Source organism: Scyliorhinus torazame, chromosome 22, assembly GCF_047496885.1.
Source record: "Scyliorhinus torazame isolate Kashiwa2021f chromosome 22, sScyTor2.1, whole genome shotgun sequence".
NCBI classification, from domain to species: Eukaryota; Metazoa; Chordata; class Chondrichthyes; order Carcharhiniformes; family Scyliorhinidae; genus Scyliorhinus; species Scyliorhinus torazame.
The window spans coordinates 78,834,396-78,854,097 of record NC_092728.1 but is presented as its reverse complement, the minus strand read 5'-3'; the positions used below and the strand labels follow the sequence as shown (position 1 = coordinate 78,854,097).

The 19,702-nt window shown below is 45.6% G+C and overlaps 1 protein-coding gene across 12 annotated transcripts in view; it reads left to right on the top strand.

Moving 5' to 3' along the window:
* Positions 1–19,702, top strand: part of dennd1a (DENN/MADD domain containing 1A) — a 723,976-nt gene that overhangs the window by 261,913 nt on the left and 442,361 nt on the right. For all 12 annotated transcript variants that reach the window (XM_072488418.1, XM_072488416.1, XM_072488417.1 and 9 more), the window contains exon 4: positions 684–733. In XM_072488418.1, coding sequence (XP_072344519.1) covers positions 684–733 — 50 coding nt within the window. The remainder of the gene's footprint in view (positions 1–683; positions 734–19,702) is intronic.

Below are 19,702 nucleotides of genomic sequence, written 5' to 3'. Positions count from 1 at the left end.
ATCAAATGTTGCAGTGGCATGGTGGCATGTAACTTAAAAAGCAAACAATTAAAAAAAAAAAACCTTTGTGTTGTAAAATAGTTCCATGTGCTTAAAACATTTCATGTGCCTACCATTTTGCATTGCTTAAACAATAAAATGAGACCGGAGAAAGGTGATGCTGCATTTTGTGGTCTTGTCTTTTGTCCAAACCACATACTCTGCCATTGGTTTTCTAATCCCATCAGCCGCTGTTTCTAGGTAACAGCCAAAGCTCTGGCAGGAGTGGCAGTCTGGGCCAAGATAAGCCCATGTGGTTTGGTGTTATTTAGTATGATCCATATGGCCAAGCTGAAGAGAGCCCCAGGGGAGGTGTTAACTCTCAGCATCTCAACCTCCAATCCCCCTGGGAGATTGCGCGAGGTAACCCCTGCAGCCTGTCCATGTGTGAATCTTGATCAATTTTTCCCATTTTTAATGAAGGTTGATATTGTTTCTTATAACCAGTAATTGACTGCTCATTGCTTCTTTCTGTAAATGATGTGTGCCCTATCTCTTGATCTGTCTCCCATTTTGTCATGGAGCAAGGGAGGAGGGTGGGGAGTGGGGGTTAGCGGGAGAGGAGGCTGTAATTGTATGGTGTAGTTAATATTAGATTTATTGGGCCCCATAAGATGTATAAATTCTCTGTTTTCTCTCCACAGGAAGTTCTGCAGACATTGACCAAGTTTTGTTTCCCTTTCTATGTGGACAGGTACTGTTATCATTGCAAAGTTTATGAGATAAAGATGCTATAAAATTGCTCTGGAAAATAACAAAGAAACATGGTTGTGTTTTGTGCCTTTAAAATCTCATTTAAAGCACTCCCCTTGCACATAAAAATGAGGAAACTGTTTTTATTTGCCTGTTAAGCAGGTATTGTAATTTACCGCAGGTGCTCTGAATCATAATTCTGTTTAGTGTCATCATAATGCTGCTATTTTCTTGAAGTTGAAAGCAGTGGAGTGCCTGAGAGAAGCTGTAAATTAAATCTTCACTTCAGCAAAGCACAGCTATGGGTGGCTTGTGAACGTTACACATACCAGCCCAGTTTCATGTACTTCAGTAATATTCATTGGACTTTTGGCAGTGTTAATTATAAGTTAATGAGAGAGGGGATTGGTGCTCATTTAAGACATGCTGGAAATATTTTGAGTGTTTTAGTTTAACATCTTGATGTTGTGTGATTATGTACAAAGTTTGTAACTTTGTGTCTTCATTTCAGCCTACTTTGTAAATTTATGCAATAAAATTAATACTTAAATCAGTTATTTAAAAATTGGCTGTAGCTTTTGCTTTTTAAAAATCAAAACCAATGTATTTACTTACTTAATAGCGCCCTCTATGGATATTTTGAGAAATGCCTAGCCGTAGAATGCTTTTCTTTGAAAGGAAATGATTTATTATCTTATCACCATGCATTTATTATTGAGCAAGCTGAGGTGTTAACTTTGGGTTATGCATGCTGTACATTCAGTATATTAAAAATATTTATGGAATTATGAAAACGTTGAATTTTCATGACGTTATTAGTGAAGACAAAAATGCAACTTTTGCCGGCTTGAATTTTTATTAATCACAGACCATATCCAGCAAATGTTCTTGCATAAGCTAACCAATACCTACAAAACGTGTGCAGTGCAGGTAGTAATGAGCCCTCCCCACCCGCCCCCCGTGCAGTGATCGCCCTTCCATTTGACGTTTACATTTGCTGTGAAATTAGTATCTTTATTGCATCAATACTTTCTTAAACCCCCATACCATTCCATCCTTCCCATGTCATCCCCATTCCATCAGTCTCCTGCCATCCCCTCCTCCTCCCCTGCTGTCCTACCCAACTCCCCAAGCCCTCCAACAAGGGCAGCTTTGTCATTGGACTTCCCTTATCTTTACTGTCATATTTTCCTCCCCAACCCCAGCCACCCCTAACTTTGTCACCACCACCGCTAGTAAAGGTTGGCAGTCGCGTGCGCCGCAAGCAGTCCAGTCGGCAGCACATCAGAGCAGCTATGCCTCAACAGCAAACACTATCTAAAGCTCACAGAAACCTAAAGCTAATTTTTGAGGGACGTGGAGACAAAGAACATGTGGACAGATAACAGCTTTGAACTCTGCTTCTCTTACTTTCTCATCTCTTGACTTATGTTCTTTGCAAGAAGGTGGAATGTCTCCCATCTGTGGGAGGAATTGGGGTATGGAGTGGGGAGGAAAGGGGACAGGGAGAATGGAAAATCAGATGAGAGAGTTTAATCCCTCAGTATACAAAGTGTCTTAGTGTTGCAGTAACATTTCTAATATGGCCTCCCGGGGGCCTGGGTCCAGTTTTACGTGCACCACTTTAGAGATTACCCTAAAAACCTCCTTCCAGTAATCCTCCAGCTTTGGACAGGACCAAAACGTATGAATGTGGTTTGCGGCCCCCCCCCCCTCCCGCCGACTTTGCCTTGATCCCTTCCAGCGGTGCCTTCTCCTCTTCCAAAATAACCCCGTAAACCGCCGACACTATCTCCTTCTCCAGTCCCCCTGTTGTCAGCACCTCTGCCAGCAATGTGGAGGCCGGCTCTACCAGGAAGCTCTGTATTTCCTTCCTGGCAAAGTCTCGAACCTGCATGTATCTAAATATTTCCTCCTGCTCCAGCCCATACTTTGCTCCCAGCTCCTTCAGTACTGCAAACCAACCCCCAAGAAACAAATCTTTTAATGCCCTAATGCCTTTCTCCTCCCATCTCTGAAAATTTCCATCCCACTTCCCTGGCTCAAATCTATGGTTCCCCCGAATCAGCATTTCCCTTGACACTGCCCCCAACCCGAAGTGAAATTGCTGGTGAAATTGCCTCCAAATTCTCAACGAAGCTATTACTACTGGACACCCTGAGTATTTCCCTGGAGCTGTCGGGAGCGGCGCAATTGCTAGCGCCTTCAATCCCGACCCCCTACCCAAACTCTCCTCCATTCTGACCCACTGAGAATCAACCCCTCTGACCCAGTTCAGTACCGTCTCCACATTCGCCACCTAGTAATAATACATTAGGTTCGGAAGACTTAAACCCCCTGCCTGCCTTCCTCTCTGTGATAGCACCAATCTAACTCTGGCCACCTTCTCTCCCCATCAAGAAGACCACCATCACACCGGTACCAAAGAAGAACCAGGCAACGTGCCTCAATGACTACTGACCAGTGGCCCTGACTTCAGTCGTAATGAAGTGCTTCGAGAGGTTGATCATGAAGCGCATCACCTCCAAACTTCCAGAACGCCTTGATCCACTGCAATTCGCATACCGCTGCAACCGGTCCACATCAGACACCATTTCCCTGGCCCTACACTCGTCCCTAGAGCATCTCGAAAACAAGGACTCCTACATTAGACTCCTATTTATTGACTATAGCTCCGCCTTCAACACCATAATCCCAGCCAAGCTCATATCAAAGCTCCAAAACCTAGGACTTGGCTCCCCACTCTGCAACTGGGTCCTCGATTTTCTGACCAACAGACCACAATCAGTAAGAATGAACAACAACACCTCCCCCACAATAGTCCTCAACACCGGCGCCCCGCAAGGCTGCGTACTTAGCCCCCTACTCTACTCCCTGTACACACACGACTGTGTGGCAAAACTTGGTTCCAACTCCATCTACAAGTTTGCTGACGATACGACCATAGTGGGCCGGATCTCGAACAACGATGAGTCCGAATACAGGAGGGAGATAGAGAACTTCGTGGAGTGGTGTAGTGACAGCAATCTCTCCCTCAATGCCAGCAAAACTAAAGAGCTGGTAATTGACTTCAGGAAGCAAAGTACTGTACACACCCCTGTCAGCATCAACGGGGCCGAGTTGGAGATGGTTAACAGTTTCAAATTCCTAGGGGTGCACATCTCCAAAAATCTGTCCTGGTCCACCCACGTCGACGCTACCACCAAGAAAGCACAACAGCGCCTATACTTCCTCAGGAAACTAAGGAAATTCGGCATGTCCACATTGACTCTTACCAACTTTTACAGATGTACCATAGAAAGCATCCTATCAGGCTGCATCACAGCCTGGTATGGCAACTGCTCGGCCCAGGACCGCAAGAAACTTCAGAGAGTCGTGAACACCGCCCAGTCCATCACACGAACCTGCCTCCCATCCATTGACTCCATCTACACCTCCCGCTGCCTGGGGAAAGCGGGCAGTATAATCAAAGATCCCTCCCACCCGGCTTACTCACTCTTCCAACTTCTTCCATTGGGCAGGAGATACAGAAGTCTGAGAACACGCACGAACAGACTCAAAAACAGCTTCTTCCCCACTGTCACCAGACTCCTAAATGACCCTCTTATGGACTGATTTCATTAACACTACACCCTGTATGCTTCATCCGATGCCAGTGCTTATGTAGTTACATTGTATATGTTGTGTTGCCCTATTATGTATTTTCTTATTCCCTTTTCTTCTCATGTACTTAATGATCTGTTGAGCTGCTCGCAGAAAAATACTTTTCACTGTACCTCAGTACACGTGACAATAAACAAATCCAATCCAATCCATATGAACGAGGTAATCCTTCCTTCAATCTCTCAAAAATTTGCCTTTGGTAGGAAAATAGGCAGGCATTGGAAAATAAACAAAAACCGCGGCAACACGTTCATTTTAACAGCCTGTACCCGACCCGCCAGTGACAGAGGGAGACCATCCCACCTTGCCAGATCAGCTTTCACCCTCCCTACCAAACTAGAAATGTTGTATCTACGGAGCCCCCCCAATCCCGAGCAACCAACACCCCTAGGTATCTAATGTGAGTCCCTGCCCTACGGAATGGCAGCCTCCCCATCCCTGTCCCCACCCCCGGCCGAGGCACCACAAAATACTCACACTTGTCTAGATTTAATTTGTACTCTGAGAAAGACCCAAACACCCGAAGCAGCTCCAATATTCCCCCTATTGACACACTTGGTTCCAACACGTATAACAACATGTCATCGGCATATAAGGACACCAATGCTCTACCCACCCCTGTACCATCCCTTTCCAAACCGCCAAACTTCTTAGGAAAAATCCTTTTTTGACCCAGAGTTTAAAACTCTGCAATGGTCATAAAATATAAATCTGTTGCTACTTGCAAGGTGCAAGGTATATAACTTTGTATTTTTAGTAAGTGTATAGTTTATCACGTGTAATGGTTTAAAGTCAGTTAAATTATTGAAAGTATTTTGCTTTGCATGTTTGATCTGCACATGAAAATCACTATGAAGTATTGAAGCTTGCGAATACTCTTTTGAGGCTAAATAATTACAGAAGTTATCTATTAATGAATTGATATTCTTGTTTTGTTGTCATGTTTGCAGAATTTAATGTTACATCAATCCCTTCTCATGCTACTGCTAATTTGAACTGAAAGCAGTGCATTTGATTTAAACCTCTGAAGCCTTTGCAATAAATGTTAACTAGCTACTTCTGGACTCTACCATATTTCAGTTACGGGATGACTTGGAACAATATTAAATTGGCTATCTTTTCCTTAAAGTTAAATGTGGTGTAGGTTCCCTTTCTGCTTGCTGAATGCATTTTTAAAAAAATATATATTTTATTCAAAATTTTGTGGCCAAACATAACAGTACATAGTTTTTCTTTTGAACAACAACAAAGCAATATAAATAACCGTGGCCAATTTTAAACAAATAAATAAATAATATATAAACAAAAACAGAAACAAAACTGAGTGGCAACTGCCTTGTCAAAAATAGTTACTCTCCAAAGATACAATCCAATATACATTACCTAATACAAGTGTCTATACATATACAATGACATCCCTGAGAGTCCGTCCGGTTCTCTTCCCCCCCCCCCCCCCCCCCCCCTTGGGTTGCTGCTGTTGTCTTCTTCTTTTCCATTCCCTCTATCTTTCTGTGAGGTAGTTGACGAACGGTTGCCACCGCCTGGTGAACCCTTGAGCCGAACCCCTTAATACGAACTTGATCCGTTCTAACTTTATAAACCCTGCCATGTCGTTTATCCAGGTCTCCACGCCTGGGGGTTTGGCTTCCTTCCACATTAACAATATCCTGCGCCGGGCTACTAGGGACGCAAAGGCCAAAACATCAGCCTCTCTCGCCTCCTGCACTCCCGGCTCTTCTGCAACCCCGAATATAGCCAACCCCCAGCTTGGTTCGACCCGGACCCCCACCACCTTCAAAAGCACCTTTGCCACCCCCACCCAGAACCCCTGTAGTGCTGGGCATGACCAGAACATGTGGGTGTGATTCGCTGGGCTTCTCGAGCATCTCCCACACCTATCCTCTACCCCAAAAAATTTACTGAGCCGTGCTCCAGTCATATGCGCCCTGTGTAGAACCTTGCATTGTATCAGGCTTAGCCTGGCACATGAGGACGATGAGTTTACCCTACGTAGGGCGTCAGCCCACAGCCCCTCCTCAATCTCCTCCCCCAGCTCTTCTTCCCATTTCCCTTTCAGCTCATCTACCATGATCTCCCCCTCGTCCCTCATTTCCCTATATATGTCCGACACCTTACCATCCCCCACCCATGTCTCTGAGATCACTCAATCCTGCACCTCCTGCGTCGGGAGCTGCGGGAATTCCCTCACCTGTTGCCTCGCGAAAGCCCTCAGTTGCATATACCGAAATGCATTCCCTTGGGGCAACCCATATTTTTCCGTCAGCGCACCCAGACTCGCAAACGTCCCATCTACGAACAGATCCCCGGAACAAACCTATGGTTATTTCTTATCCCGTCTTTCCCCTATGCTGTCTCCACTGCCCCCAAATTTTCAATGTAGCCACCACCACCGGGCTTGTGGTGTATTTCTTCGGTGAGAACGGCAATGGTGCCGTCACCATTGCTTGTAGGCTAGTCCCCTTGCAGGACGCCCTCTCCAATCTCTTCCACGCTGCTCCCTCCCCTTCTCCCATCCACTTACACACCATTGAAACATTGGCGGCCCAGTAATAGTCGTTTAGGCTCGGTAGTGCCAACCCCCCCCCCTGTCCCTACTACGCTGCAGAAATCCCCTCCTCACTCTCGGGGTCTTCCCGGCCCACACACAACTCATAATACTCTTCTCGATTCTCTTGAAAAAAGCCTTCGTGACCACCACCGAGAGGCACTGAAACACAAAAAGGAATCTCGGGAGCACCACCATTTTAACCGCCTGCACCCTACCTGCCAGTGACAGGGACACCATGTCCCATCTCTTAAAGTCCTCCTCCATCTGTTCCACCAACCGCGTTAAAATAAGCCTGTGTAATGTACCCCAATTCTTGGCTATCTGGATCCCCAAGTACCGGAAGTCCCTTGTTACCTTTCTCAACGGTAAATCCTCTATTTCCCTGTTCTGCTCCCCTGGATGCACCACGAACAACTCACTTTTCCCCATGTTCAATTTATACCCTGAAAAATCCCCAAACTCCCCAAGTATCCGCATTATCTCTGGCATCCCCTCCGCCGGGTCCGCCACATACAACAACAAATCATCCGCATACAGAGATACCCGGTGTTCTTCTCCTCCCCTGAGTACTCCCCTCCACTTCCTGGAACCCCTCAATGCTATGGCCAGGGGCTCAATCGCCAATGCAAACAATAACTGGGACAGAGGACATCCCTGCCTCGTCCCTCTATGGAGCCGAAAATAATCAGACCCCTGTCCATTCGTGACCACGCTCGCCATCGGGGCCCTATACAGCAACTGTACCCATCTGATATACCCATCTCCAAAGCCAAATCTCCTCAGCACCTCCCACAAATAATCCCACTCCACTCTATCAAATGCTTTCTCGGCATCCATCGCCACCACTATCTCCGCTTCCCCCTCTGGTGGGGGCATCATCATTGCCCCTAGCAGCCTCCGTATATTTGTGTTCAACTGTCTCCCCTTCACAAACCCAGTTTGGTCCTCATGAACCACCCCCGGGACACAATCCTCTATCCTCGTTGCCATTACCTTGGCCAGAATCTTAGCATCCACATTCAGGAGGGAAATGGGCCTATAGGACCCGCATTGCAGCGGGTCTTTTTCCTTCTTTAGGAGGAGCGATATCGTTGCCTCTGACATAGTCGGGGGCAGCTGCCCCCTTTCCCTAGCCTCATTAAAGGTTCTCATCAGTAGCGGGACCAGCAAGTCCATATATTTCCTATAGAATTCCACTGGGAATCCGTCTGGTCCCAGGGCCTTCCCCGCCTGCATGCTTCCAATCCCTTTCACTACTTCCTCCGTCTCAATCTGTGCTCCCAGTCCCGCCCTCTCCTGCTCCTCCACCTTAGGAAATTCCAGCTGATCCAGAAAGCACATCATTCTCTCCTTCCCTTCCGGGGGCTGAGCTTCATATAATCTTTCATAAAATGCCTTGAACACTCCATTCACTCTCTCCGCTCCCCGCTCCATCTCTCCCTCCTCATCTCTCACCCCCCCTATCTCCCTCGCTGCTCCCCTTTTCCTCAGTTGGTGGGCCAGCAACCTGCTCGCCTTCTCCCCATATTCATACTGTACACCCTGTGCCTTCCTCCATTGTGCCTCTGCATTACCCGTAGTCAACAAGTCAAATTCTACATGTAGCCTTTGCCTTTCCCTGTATAGTCCCTCCTCCGGTGCCTCCGCATATTGTCTGTCCACCCTCAAAAGTTCTTTCAACAACGGCTCCCTTTCCCTACCCTCCTGCTTTCCTTTATGTGCCCTGATAGATATCAGCTCCCCTCTAACCACAGCCTTCAACGCCTCCCAGACCACTCCCACCTGAACCTCCCCATTGTCATTGAGTTCCAAGTACCTTTCAATACACCCCCTCACCCTTAAACACACCCCCTCATCTGCCAATAATCCCATGTCCATTCTCCAGGGTGGGTGCTGTTCTTTTTCCTCCCCCATCTCCAGGTCCACCCAATGTGGAGCGTGGTCCGAAATAGCTATAGCCGTGTACTCCGTCCCCGTCACCTTCGGGATCAGTGCCCTTCCCAAAACAAAAAAGTCTATCCGTGAATAGACTTTGTGGACATAGGAGAAAAACGAAAACTCCTTACTCCTAGGTCTACTAAATCTCCAGGGGTCTATGCTCCATAAAGTCCTTGAGCACCCTAGCTGCAACCGGCCTCCTTCCGGTCCTGGACCTCGATCTGTCCAGCCCTGGGTCCAGCACCGTATTAAAATCTCCACCCATTACCAACTTTCCCGCCTCTAGGTCCGGGATGCGTCCCAACATACGCCTCATAAAATTGGCATCATCCCAGTTCGGGGCATTTACGTTCACTAAAACCACCGCCTCCCCTTGCAATCGGCCTCTCACCATCACGTATCTGCCCCCACTATCCGCCACTATGGTCTTTGCCTCAAACATTACCCGCTTCCCCACTAGTATAGCCACCCCCCCTGTTTTTTGCGTCTAGCCCCGAATGAAACACCTGCCCCACCCATCCTTTGCGAAGTCTGACCTGGTCTATCAGTTTCAGATGCGTCTCCTGCAGCATAACCACATCTGCCTTAAGTTTTTTTAGGTGTGCGAGTACCCGTGCCCTCTTAATCGGCCCGTTCAGCCCTCTCACATTCCACGTGATGCTGAATGCATTTTAACCAACCCATTGAAACATTCCCATTCTAAGTCCTTGTGACAATTGCTAAAGAGATTGGACTGAATTTTCATTTTGGGGCTGTGACCTTGACATCTGGAACATTTTCGGATTCTGACCCTGCATTGCACCTGAGACTCACAGCAACGTTTTGCAAACTGGCTAATTAGTGCCTAGGGAGTCCGTTCAATTAAGAATTGTGGATGGGCTCGTGAGGTCAATAGGAGGCCCTTTCGTGTGCGCGGAGAAGGCCTCCTGCAGGGGGATCTCGCTCCGGGCCCTCGCCACAGCAGCACTCCCATCCCCACCCATAAAACACTCCAGCAACCCAGTGGTGGTAGGCACCCTCCAAACCTGGAACCAGTTACAGCAGCAATCTGGCCTGACTGAAATGTCATAGGTTCTCGCCAGCACTCACTGACGCCACCTTTAAAAGGTGGAGACAGGACGGTGGGACACTGACAGTCAGGGGACTACACACCGACGGCAGGGTCACAACACTGGACGAACTGACAGAAAGATTCCAGCTAGCTAAGGACAATGAAATCCGATACCTGCAGCTTAAAAACTTCCTACGGAAGGAGACAATGACATACCCGCGACCACTGTGACAGACGCTACTGGAAGAATTACTGGACGCAAACATCCTAGGTAGAGGAAACTATAGCGACATGTACGAATGACTGATAGAGAGGGCTGACATTGTACTGGCGACGATGAGGAAATGGGAGGAAGACTTGGGCCTCGAAATTGGGTGGGAATGCTGGAGCAAAGCACTACATAGGGTCAACTCCACCTCCACGTGTGCAAGACGCAACTAAAGGTGGTACACAGAGCCCACTTAGCGAGAACCCGAATGCGTAGGTTCTTCCCGGAAGTGGAGGAAAAATGTGAACGGTGCCAAGGAGACCCAGCCAACTACGCCCACATGTTCTGGTCTTGCCCCAGTCTTGCTGGGTACTGGACAGCCTCCTTCGAGGCAATGTCCAAAGTGGTGGAGATGTGGGTGGAGCCCTGCCCGAAAGTGGCGGTCGTAGGGGTATCAGAACAGCCAGTTCTCTTCATGGGGAGGAGGGCGGACACCCTTGCCTTTGCTTCCCTGATCGCTCATTGTAGAATCCTGCTCAGCCGGCAGTCAGCAGCACCACCTAAAGCTGCAGACTGGCTGTTCGACCTTTTTCTCCAAATGGAGAAAATCTAATTTACCATCCGGGGATAGGAAGAGAGCCATTCAGTCAACTGTTCCGGGACCTGTGTGTGGCCAACAAATAGATAATCAAGTAGCCAAAAACCAGGGGAAAGTAGCCAAGACATGAGAAAAGAGAGGGGGGGGGCAGTGCAAGACGTGGCCAAAACACAGCTGAAAAGAAAGGGTTGCTGCAGAGAGGGAGGGGAGGCGGGTGGGAGGGTGGTAGTGGGGCACGGAAGGAAGAAGGACAAGGGTAGGAGAATACCTGAGGGAAGGAAAGAGAGGGGAAGAACATAAACTGGAAGGGGAGCACGGGAAATGACAACGACCACAACAAACACAGCAGGGCAACAGAGTACAAAAGTACAGGAGGAACGACAGATGGCCGATGTAGAGGCAAACGCACAAAAACATTTTAAAAACCGACCGGGTGAAGCAAGTAACATCTGGGGCACCACCCAGGCACCCCTCCCACCCAGTTTTGTTTTGCCTGTATGTATTTAAAACAAAACAGAAAAGAAGGGGTAAGAACCCCCCCCTCCCCCTTCCCCAATGGCATGTATAATGAAATTTTCTCCTCATTGCTTCTCTATATATTTACACACACTCTGTTTTTATTTCCCACCCCGTGGCTTTTTAGTTATGTAGCGTTTTCGTTATTTCCTTTTGGTTTCTCTGTCTGTACATCTGTAAATGTACCATGTATAAAACCCAATAAAAACATTCTTTTAAAAAAAAAAAAAAAGGAGGCCCTCCAGCCCTTTGAGATTGACCAGGGTGGGGGTGAACAGGGAGAGATGGCGGCATAGTGATAATTCTGCTGGGCTAGTAATTCCAGACTAATGCTATGTGGACATGGGCTCAGATCCCACCTCAGCAGCTGGTGGAATTTGAATTCAATTCATTAACGAATCTGGAATAAAAAGCTCGTCATGTAATGGTGCTAGGAAACTATCACTGATAGTTGCAAAATAAATATCTGGTTCACAAATGTCCTGTTGGGAAGGAAGTCCGCTGCCGTTACCTGGTCTGACATAAGTGGCTTTTATCAGTGATGCTCACATCCCATTAAGAATAGATTTTTTTAAAAACTTGTTACGTTCCCAGTTGATGTTATAACTGGATGGGAAGATCCCAGAATGGAACCCAGGCTCAAAAGACCGTAACTTTTACTTTGCTTTATAAAACGTGGAAGGGCAGAGTCACAGTGCTGCTAATTAGTTTTAACAACATGAAAAAAAGCATTTATTAAACATGAAAAAAATTGGATTATAATACAACAGTCTTTTACTCCGCCTGAGCTCAACAAATGCCCACAGATTACAATGTTCATTTTAATCTAAAATGTCCTCAATATCACACACAGTCCCTTCTAAGCAGACATGATGACTGTGGTCAAATACACACATTCCGCTCTGAACTCAAGTTAGTGTTCTGTGGATTTCTCCTCCGAATCCCCCAGATGATGGTCATGTGATAATTTCCTAATCCACTCCCAGAAATACACTTTTAAAATCATTAAATTCCCTCATAATAATGTTTTCCCTTGGCGGTTTACATTCTCAAATCTAGTCCAGGTTTTACAAATAACACACTCAAACAAAGCTTCTGATCCAGTCCAGGATTTCACACCAACCCTGATTGGATTTCTGGGTCTTGACTGCTCTGCAAATAATGTTTTCCCTTGGCGGTTTACATTCTCAAATCTAGTCCAGGTTTTACAAATAACACACTCAAACAAAGCTTCTGATCCAGTCCAGGATTTCACACCAACCCTGATTGGATTTCTGGGTCTTGACTGCTCTGCAAACTGCTCATAGTTACTTTAACTCTCGATTCACAAACTGTATTAAAATGACATCAAACATTTTGCCTCCCTCGGAAGTCTGCTGTCCCACTTTAAATTGAGTTACTGCGATTGTCGCTTTAACTCTAAACACTTTGACAGTGCTGCCAACGAGCACAGATTTTCCGTATTTTATATGGAAAATCGGCTGGAATACGGCAATGCGATTTCTCGGGTTTAAACACGGAATCCACTGCAGCCCTCGGTCAAATCCTACACTGACGGAGAGTAATTTAATCAAGAGGAGTTTTTTGGGGGAGGTGGGGGAAAAAGAAAATATTAAGAGGGAGTTCCCTGTAAAGGATTGGTGAGCTTTGGGGTGGGGGGGTTCGTGAAGAGGAATTGATTGACAAGCGAATGCATTCCTCCCGCAACATTTCGCTATTTGGCGCTCGCTGTAGCGGCTGCTTTTCTTGACAATGGCTGCAGCCCCACTCACACACACCCACCATACACACCTCCTCTCCCCCCACCCCCCACACAGACACACACAATCTCTCTCTCATTCACACACACTCTCGCACTCACACACACTCACACACACACACATGCACGCTCTCGCACACACGCGCTCACACACGCTCACACACACGCTCACACACACACGCTCTCACACACACGCTCACACACACGCTCACACACACACGCTCTCACACACACGCTCACACACACACGCTCACACACACGCTCACACACACACGCTCACACACACACGCTCACACACACACGCTCACACACACACGCTCACACACACACGCTCACACACACACGCTCACACACACACGCTCACACACACATGCTCACACAATCACACAATCTCACACAGTCTCTCACACACACCGATGTAATCTCAGACACACCGACCCGCATCCAGACACATACAAGCACACAATCACACGCACATACACACACAGTCACATACACTCTCAGACGCGCTCTCACACTCAGTCACACTCACACACACAGACTCTCACACACACTCACACACACCGACACAATCTCACGCACACCGACACATATACAGACAGACACACATGCTCACACGCACATGCATACAATCACACGCACATTCACACACACTCACAATCTCTCGCTCTTTCACAATCACACAATCATACACACAATCATTCACACACAATCACACACACACACACACACATAGTCACATGTGTAGATCATCTACATCATCGAAGGCCTGCACAGCATTGGAAATTGTGTGGCGTGATGTGATGTAATTTGAAAAATATTTGGTAGTTGTTAGGATGGTAGCCTTTGGTTCTATTGTGCTCTCTGGGAATCAGGAATCTATCCTTAATCATTTATAAAAAATACATAACTGGATAACGTAATGTTGAGTAGCGATCACAACTTCATTATTTGGTGCTAAATCTGGAAAACAAACTTTCAAGAAGAACTATACATCAAGGTGGTCCTTTATTATTATCGCACAATCGACAAAGGATGAATACACTGCACAATATAATGTCTGCTCATCGGACTTCAGCATCGTTCACGGAGGAGCAGATGACATACAGGCACATATGAGATCCAAGAAACATCATGCTGTGGCACAAGTTTCGGAAAGCACCCGCGACATCAAACTTTTCATGCAGCAGAAAGACTACTCCGCCATAAGAGGAGAATGCAGCAGTAATGATGGGAGTACCACAAGGTGTTACTTCCTTTGTGAAGAAAGAAAACCCAGATATTTGTATTCTTGGATCTTTGATGACACATTTTCTGATTGAGCACAATGTGGCTGCCAATCATTTGACTGATCTAGTGAAAGTGATGTTTCCGGACAGTTCAATTGCTCCTAAGTTTGCTTCACGCCGTGCCAAGAAAACAGCAATTGCCAAGACTCTAGGCCAAGAGTCGAAAGGTGACATCCTTGAGAAAATCAGCAAACCCTGTCTCCATATCAACCGATGGGAGTTCTGGCTGTGGTGCAGAGGAACAACTCTGTCCTATTATTGTACCTTTGACGCAGATGTGAACAGGGTGATCAGTGTGCTGCCTGAAACGGTGACAACGAAATAGAGATTAAGCAGCAAAAACATTTTCCAACTTCTGGAAAAATGTTCTCGAGCAAAATTACCTTGGAAAAAAGTGATCTGCTCTTCTGCAGAGAATGCAGCAGTGATTTTTCATTATTATTTAAAAAAAATTTAGAGTACCCAATTCCAATTAAGGAGCAATTTAGCGTGGCCAATCCACCTACCCTGCACATCTTGGGTTGTGGGATCGAACCTGGGACCTCGGCGCCGTGAGGCAGCAGTGCTAACCACTGTGCCAATAATGCAGCAGTGATGATGGGAGCACACCATGGTGTTATTTCCTTTGTGAAGAAAGAAAACCCAGATATCTTTCTTCTTGGGTCTGGCTGCAGAGAAAGGGGCAAGTTGCCATTCCCTCCAGTGGACTTGTTTGTACCAGTCTATTGCTACCTTGAAAAGTCTAGCAAGCACCAAGTTCAAGGAAATAAAAGCATTGTGCAATCTAGAAAATGACAAAATACTCAAAACATGTCTGCATGAGATGGTTGTCCTGGGAAAAAGCACAAGACAGATTTCTGGGCCAATGTTCTGTGTTGCAAGAGTACTTCTCCCAAGAAGAAGAATCTGGAAGGAAGAAGAAATAATGAAGAGGGCTTGAGAGGAGCTAAGCAGCTGAATGTTGACACTTCTGGAAAGACTTCTACCAAGCCTCCAGCGTCAGAGACCATCACCAAGGAAACTGCTGAACCTCCACACGGACAAGGTAGTGTTACATGTAGCCCATCATCTACATGAAGAACATTGTTGGCAGGAACAGCATTCACATTCTGAAAGCAAAGAGTGGTTGCCTGGTTTCGACTGCTGTCAGGAAACTAGCCTCTGCAAAAGTGAAACCCAAAAAGACCAGTGCAGGATCTGTTCAGTAAACGGCTGTTCTTGTGCATGGTAGCAAGACTGACAATGGTAAGACTGGAAAAATCAGCAGTTCAAGTGCTGTAAGCTAGAAGAAGTCTCGCACAGCTAGAAACCCTGTTAATACAATAGTACAGCCATCTCAAAGCAAAGCTGCCAGGATTTATGCAAAGCTTTGTGACAGAAACAAGCTGTATTGTGACTTTCTTCAACCTAGCGCTCCAAGAAGAAGCTCCCAAGGTACAGATTACACATCAGAAGTTGCTTGATTTTCTTCAGGATGTGTTGCTTCGTTGACTCAATTGCCTGCTAACTGCATATACAAGAACAACTACAATTAGAAGTCCGATGAAGACCTCATCATTGGTGGCAAGCCAGGAAGTTTCTCAAGACGGGACACCTCACCGTGCAAGACAGGAGTAACTTCTACTTCATAGAATCTTAGAATTAACAGTGCAGAAGGAGGCCATTTGGCACATCGAGTCTGCACTGGCCCCTGGAAAGAGCACCCCACCTAAGCCCACACCTCCACCCTATCCCCACACCACCCTAACCCTGTAACACCATCTAGACTCTTTTTGGACACTAAGGGCAATTTAGCACAGCCAATCCACTTAACCTGCACATCTTTGGACTGTGGCAGGAAATCGGAGCACCCGGAGGAAACTCATGCAGACACGGGGAGGATGTGCAGACTCCGCAAGTCAGTGACCCAAGCCGGGAATCGAATCTGGGACCCTGGAGCTGTGAAGCAATTGTGTTAACCACTGTGCTAAATGTGCCGCATACTTACCAGTATGAATGTTGAAGTATGTGACTATGTCACCACCAAATTTCCCTTTCAGGACGAATCGCTGCTACATGCAAAAGTGGCAAATCCAATGGAGGCAAACTTTACAACAGTTTGTTACTTTGCAAAGCGATTCCATGTCATGGAAGATGTTCTGGATGATTTAGAAGTGGAATTTGCTCAATTCCAGGTTGACATATTGGAAGGTATTGCATTAGACAGATGATCAGCCGAAGGTTGGGTGGATAACTCCCAGCTGAGGGGAAAATCAACCAGTGAGCTGAAGTATCGTCATCTTCAAAATATAATACTGGCAGTCTTGTCAGTCACGCACCGAAACGCTGAAGATGAAGAAATCTCCAGTCTGGTCAGCAAGGACTCCTCTCAGCCTTGGCCCAGTTTAGGAACCAAGACACTTTCTGACTTCTTAGTCCAGAAAATCTACTCTCCAGCCAAAGTACAGTGCTGTCACAAAATGTAATTCAATGCAAAACCGCTTGATAGGTGTAAAAAAGCTACATATACAGACCTAAGTAAGCCTGTGGTAAACTCTGAAATTAAAATGTAGTGTAGCTTGAAGGACTATTCCACGTGAAAGGAGGTGATTGCAAAAGTATTTGACAAATGCAAAAGGGCTGCATCAGTAAGGTTGAACTGAGCTCTGATACTGTTGTAAGGTCAATTTTGAACTTCATGTAAAAGGGTGAATGGTTTATTCACATTTTTCATTCTTAGGTTTACTGAATGTTTGAAACTTAATTGAAAAAACCCACTCATGATGACATACATGTAAAGGCATGAGAGTTGCACTTCCCATTTGTGCTTTAGCCTTGTGCAATAAAAGCATGATGGCAATTTTTTCTTTGAAATGAAAATATTGATTTATCTGCCAAAATATTGATTTTTTTTTTTTTTTGTATCTGGAATACTGATTTCTGTTGGAAAATGTTGGCAGCTCTGCTTTGATTACTCTTCCTTGAATTCTTCTGAATAATACTTGGTCTCTGTTCACCTGACTTCAGATTTCTTACACACTCTTTCTGTCGCAATTCCCCAGTTATCTGAACTGTATCTTGTTCCTTTGGAACTCCCTTGTCCTGTCCTGCTTTTCCTGGCAGAGTTGAGAGCTGTTCACTTCTCAGTGACCTGGCTCCAACTGCTCTGGTTTCTAGTTAAAACTAAGAATAAAAGAAATCCCTTTCCTCGGGAAGTGGCCTCCTGTTGCTAAGCACCAACTTCTATTTATTCTTCACATGGTAGCCCTCTAAGCACAAAAGAAGTACAGTGGGAACTTAGCAAACCCCCACACATACAAACACCATTGTCCAGCATGAACCTAACTATGGGTTTATCCTTCCAGGCACAGAAACATTAAATAAACACAAACAAACTATACCTTATTTCTAATGTTTACCAATACTAATATAAATCACTTAAAACTGCCTTTCTTTTCCTAACTCTATTGTTGATAATGGGAGCTGCCGATGTTTGTAGAAGGACAGAGGCTCCCTCGAGGTGGTGATCTCTGAAGACCATTGAAAAATGTTTCATTAAAACAGGTCACAGCTGCCAGACTGGTAAAAAGAAAAAAAACTTGCATTTATATAATCCTTTTCATGACCACCTGATATCTCAAAGTTATTACAACCAATGAAATATTTTTCGTGTGTAGTTGTAATGTCGGAACCCCTTCTCAGGGGGGCCAATGAATAAATCATCTTGTGATTGTGGTAATGGGGTGTTGTGTCAAAAATGGTTGCTGATGTGCTCCACCCCCTCCCCTTGTGTGTGCCTGGAGGCTGCCTCCATACCTGTGCTGTGTTTCAGCCTCTTAGTGGGGTGGGGAGAGATAGAGAGGCACTACACACTTTGAAAATTTAGTTTTCAGTACCAGTGTGGTTGCTTGAAGTAATTACGATGACTCATTGGAAATTCCCTTTCACATGAATTGAGAAGCTCTAGCTTTTTCTGGTGAGTTTAGTGTAAGGGCCCTTTGTGTCGATTCCCTTATTTCCCATTTCTTTATTTTTGCTGTTATCATTTTATCCATGGATGCTTAATGGACATATATTGTAGTTTTACTTTCATTATTATTTTAACACCCCTCTTTTCCCCTCTGTATTTGTTTGTCTGTCTTGTGTGAGTGTGGAGGGTGGGGGCAAGTTAAAGGGGGAGGGTTAGGAACCAGATAATAGTCAACCTGTAGTATTTGCTGCATATTTAATTATAGTCATTGTTATTCATAAATTCATTGTTTAAATTTCAAACCTGATGACTGTAGTTATGGGACAGCCTAAGGCCAAAGAATTTGATTGTTTTCCTAAAAACTATTTGTTATTTTCAATTGTGTTGCGACGCCGGGTCAAGTGGGGCTGGAATTGACCGTGCACTAGCCTAGTGAGTCGTAACATTAGTTGGTAACTATCAGGGAAGTACTGCAACTTCTCATTGCTCTATGTGCTCATGCTGCGCCTGTCAGCGAGATACACTTATTGTGTACTTTCTTGAGTACCAGGGTGACTCGAACAGCAACTCCCTGTTGTTGGAACTTGCTGTCTGGTTTGTTCTGTAACAATGCAGATCGTTAAGGCTTTGGTCCAATAATGTTGGAGCTACTAAAATGATCAGCCTGGTTACTACTGTTTTTGATCTTTTAATATTCACCCTAGATGAAATAATCTCTGTCTTTGGCATCATATCTCTCTGACAGGCAATGCAAGCTTTGACCAATATTACATTCTGACATTGCTTTTCTGTGACTAGATATAGATATTGGCACTGCCATTATTCCTATTACCACAGGAGTGATGAAAGCACAGTTCCACAAATTCTTCAGTATTTCCATCAGATGTTTTTGCCATTGATTTATCAAATCTTTGGTTTTGAACCTTTGTTGATTTTGTTCTTTAAAAATATAGGCTTTGATGTTCTCATAGTGCTTTTTATTGAGCCATTTTATGCTTTGCTTGGAAGGGGTTGTATGTTTTTGGATCTCAATTGCCACTTTCCCTAGCTTATAGCACTCCTAGATCCCAGCTCCAACCTGTCACCAACACACTATAACTTACAGTCACATAGATTCTTTAATGTAGAGAAAATACTCCAATGTCAAAACAAATGGATGCAGGGCCAAAGAAGAAATTATTAGCAGGGGCTGACAAAATCATTTTCAAGGAGATGGGTTTTAAGGATCATATTGAGGGAAAGAAGTAGTTGGAGAGGACAGATGAAAGGAAAGGATGCACAAAAAGGTTAGAGTTGGATGAATCTCAATTTGAGGGAGAGAGGGAAGTAATGCCTCGAGAACGGGAGGAGCTTGCAAACATGGGAAGGGTTGATGTTGTTGAGCTTTAATCACGAGGATGAATGTGCTGGGGGACCCGGGAGACCGTGCA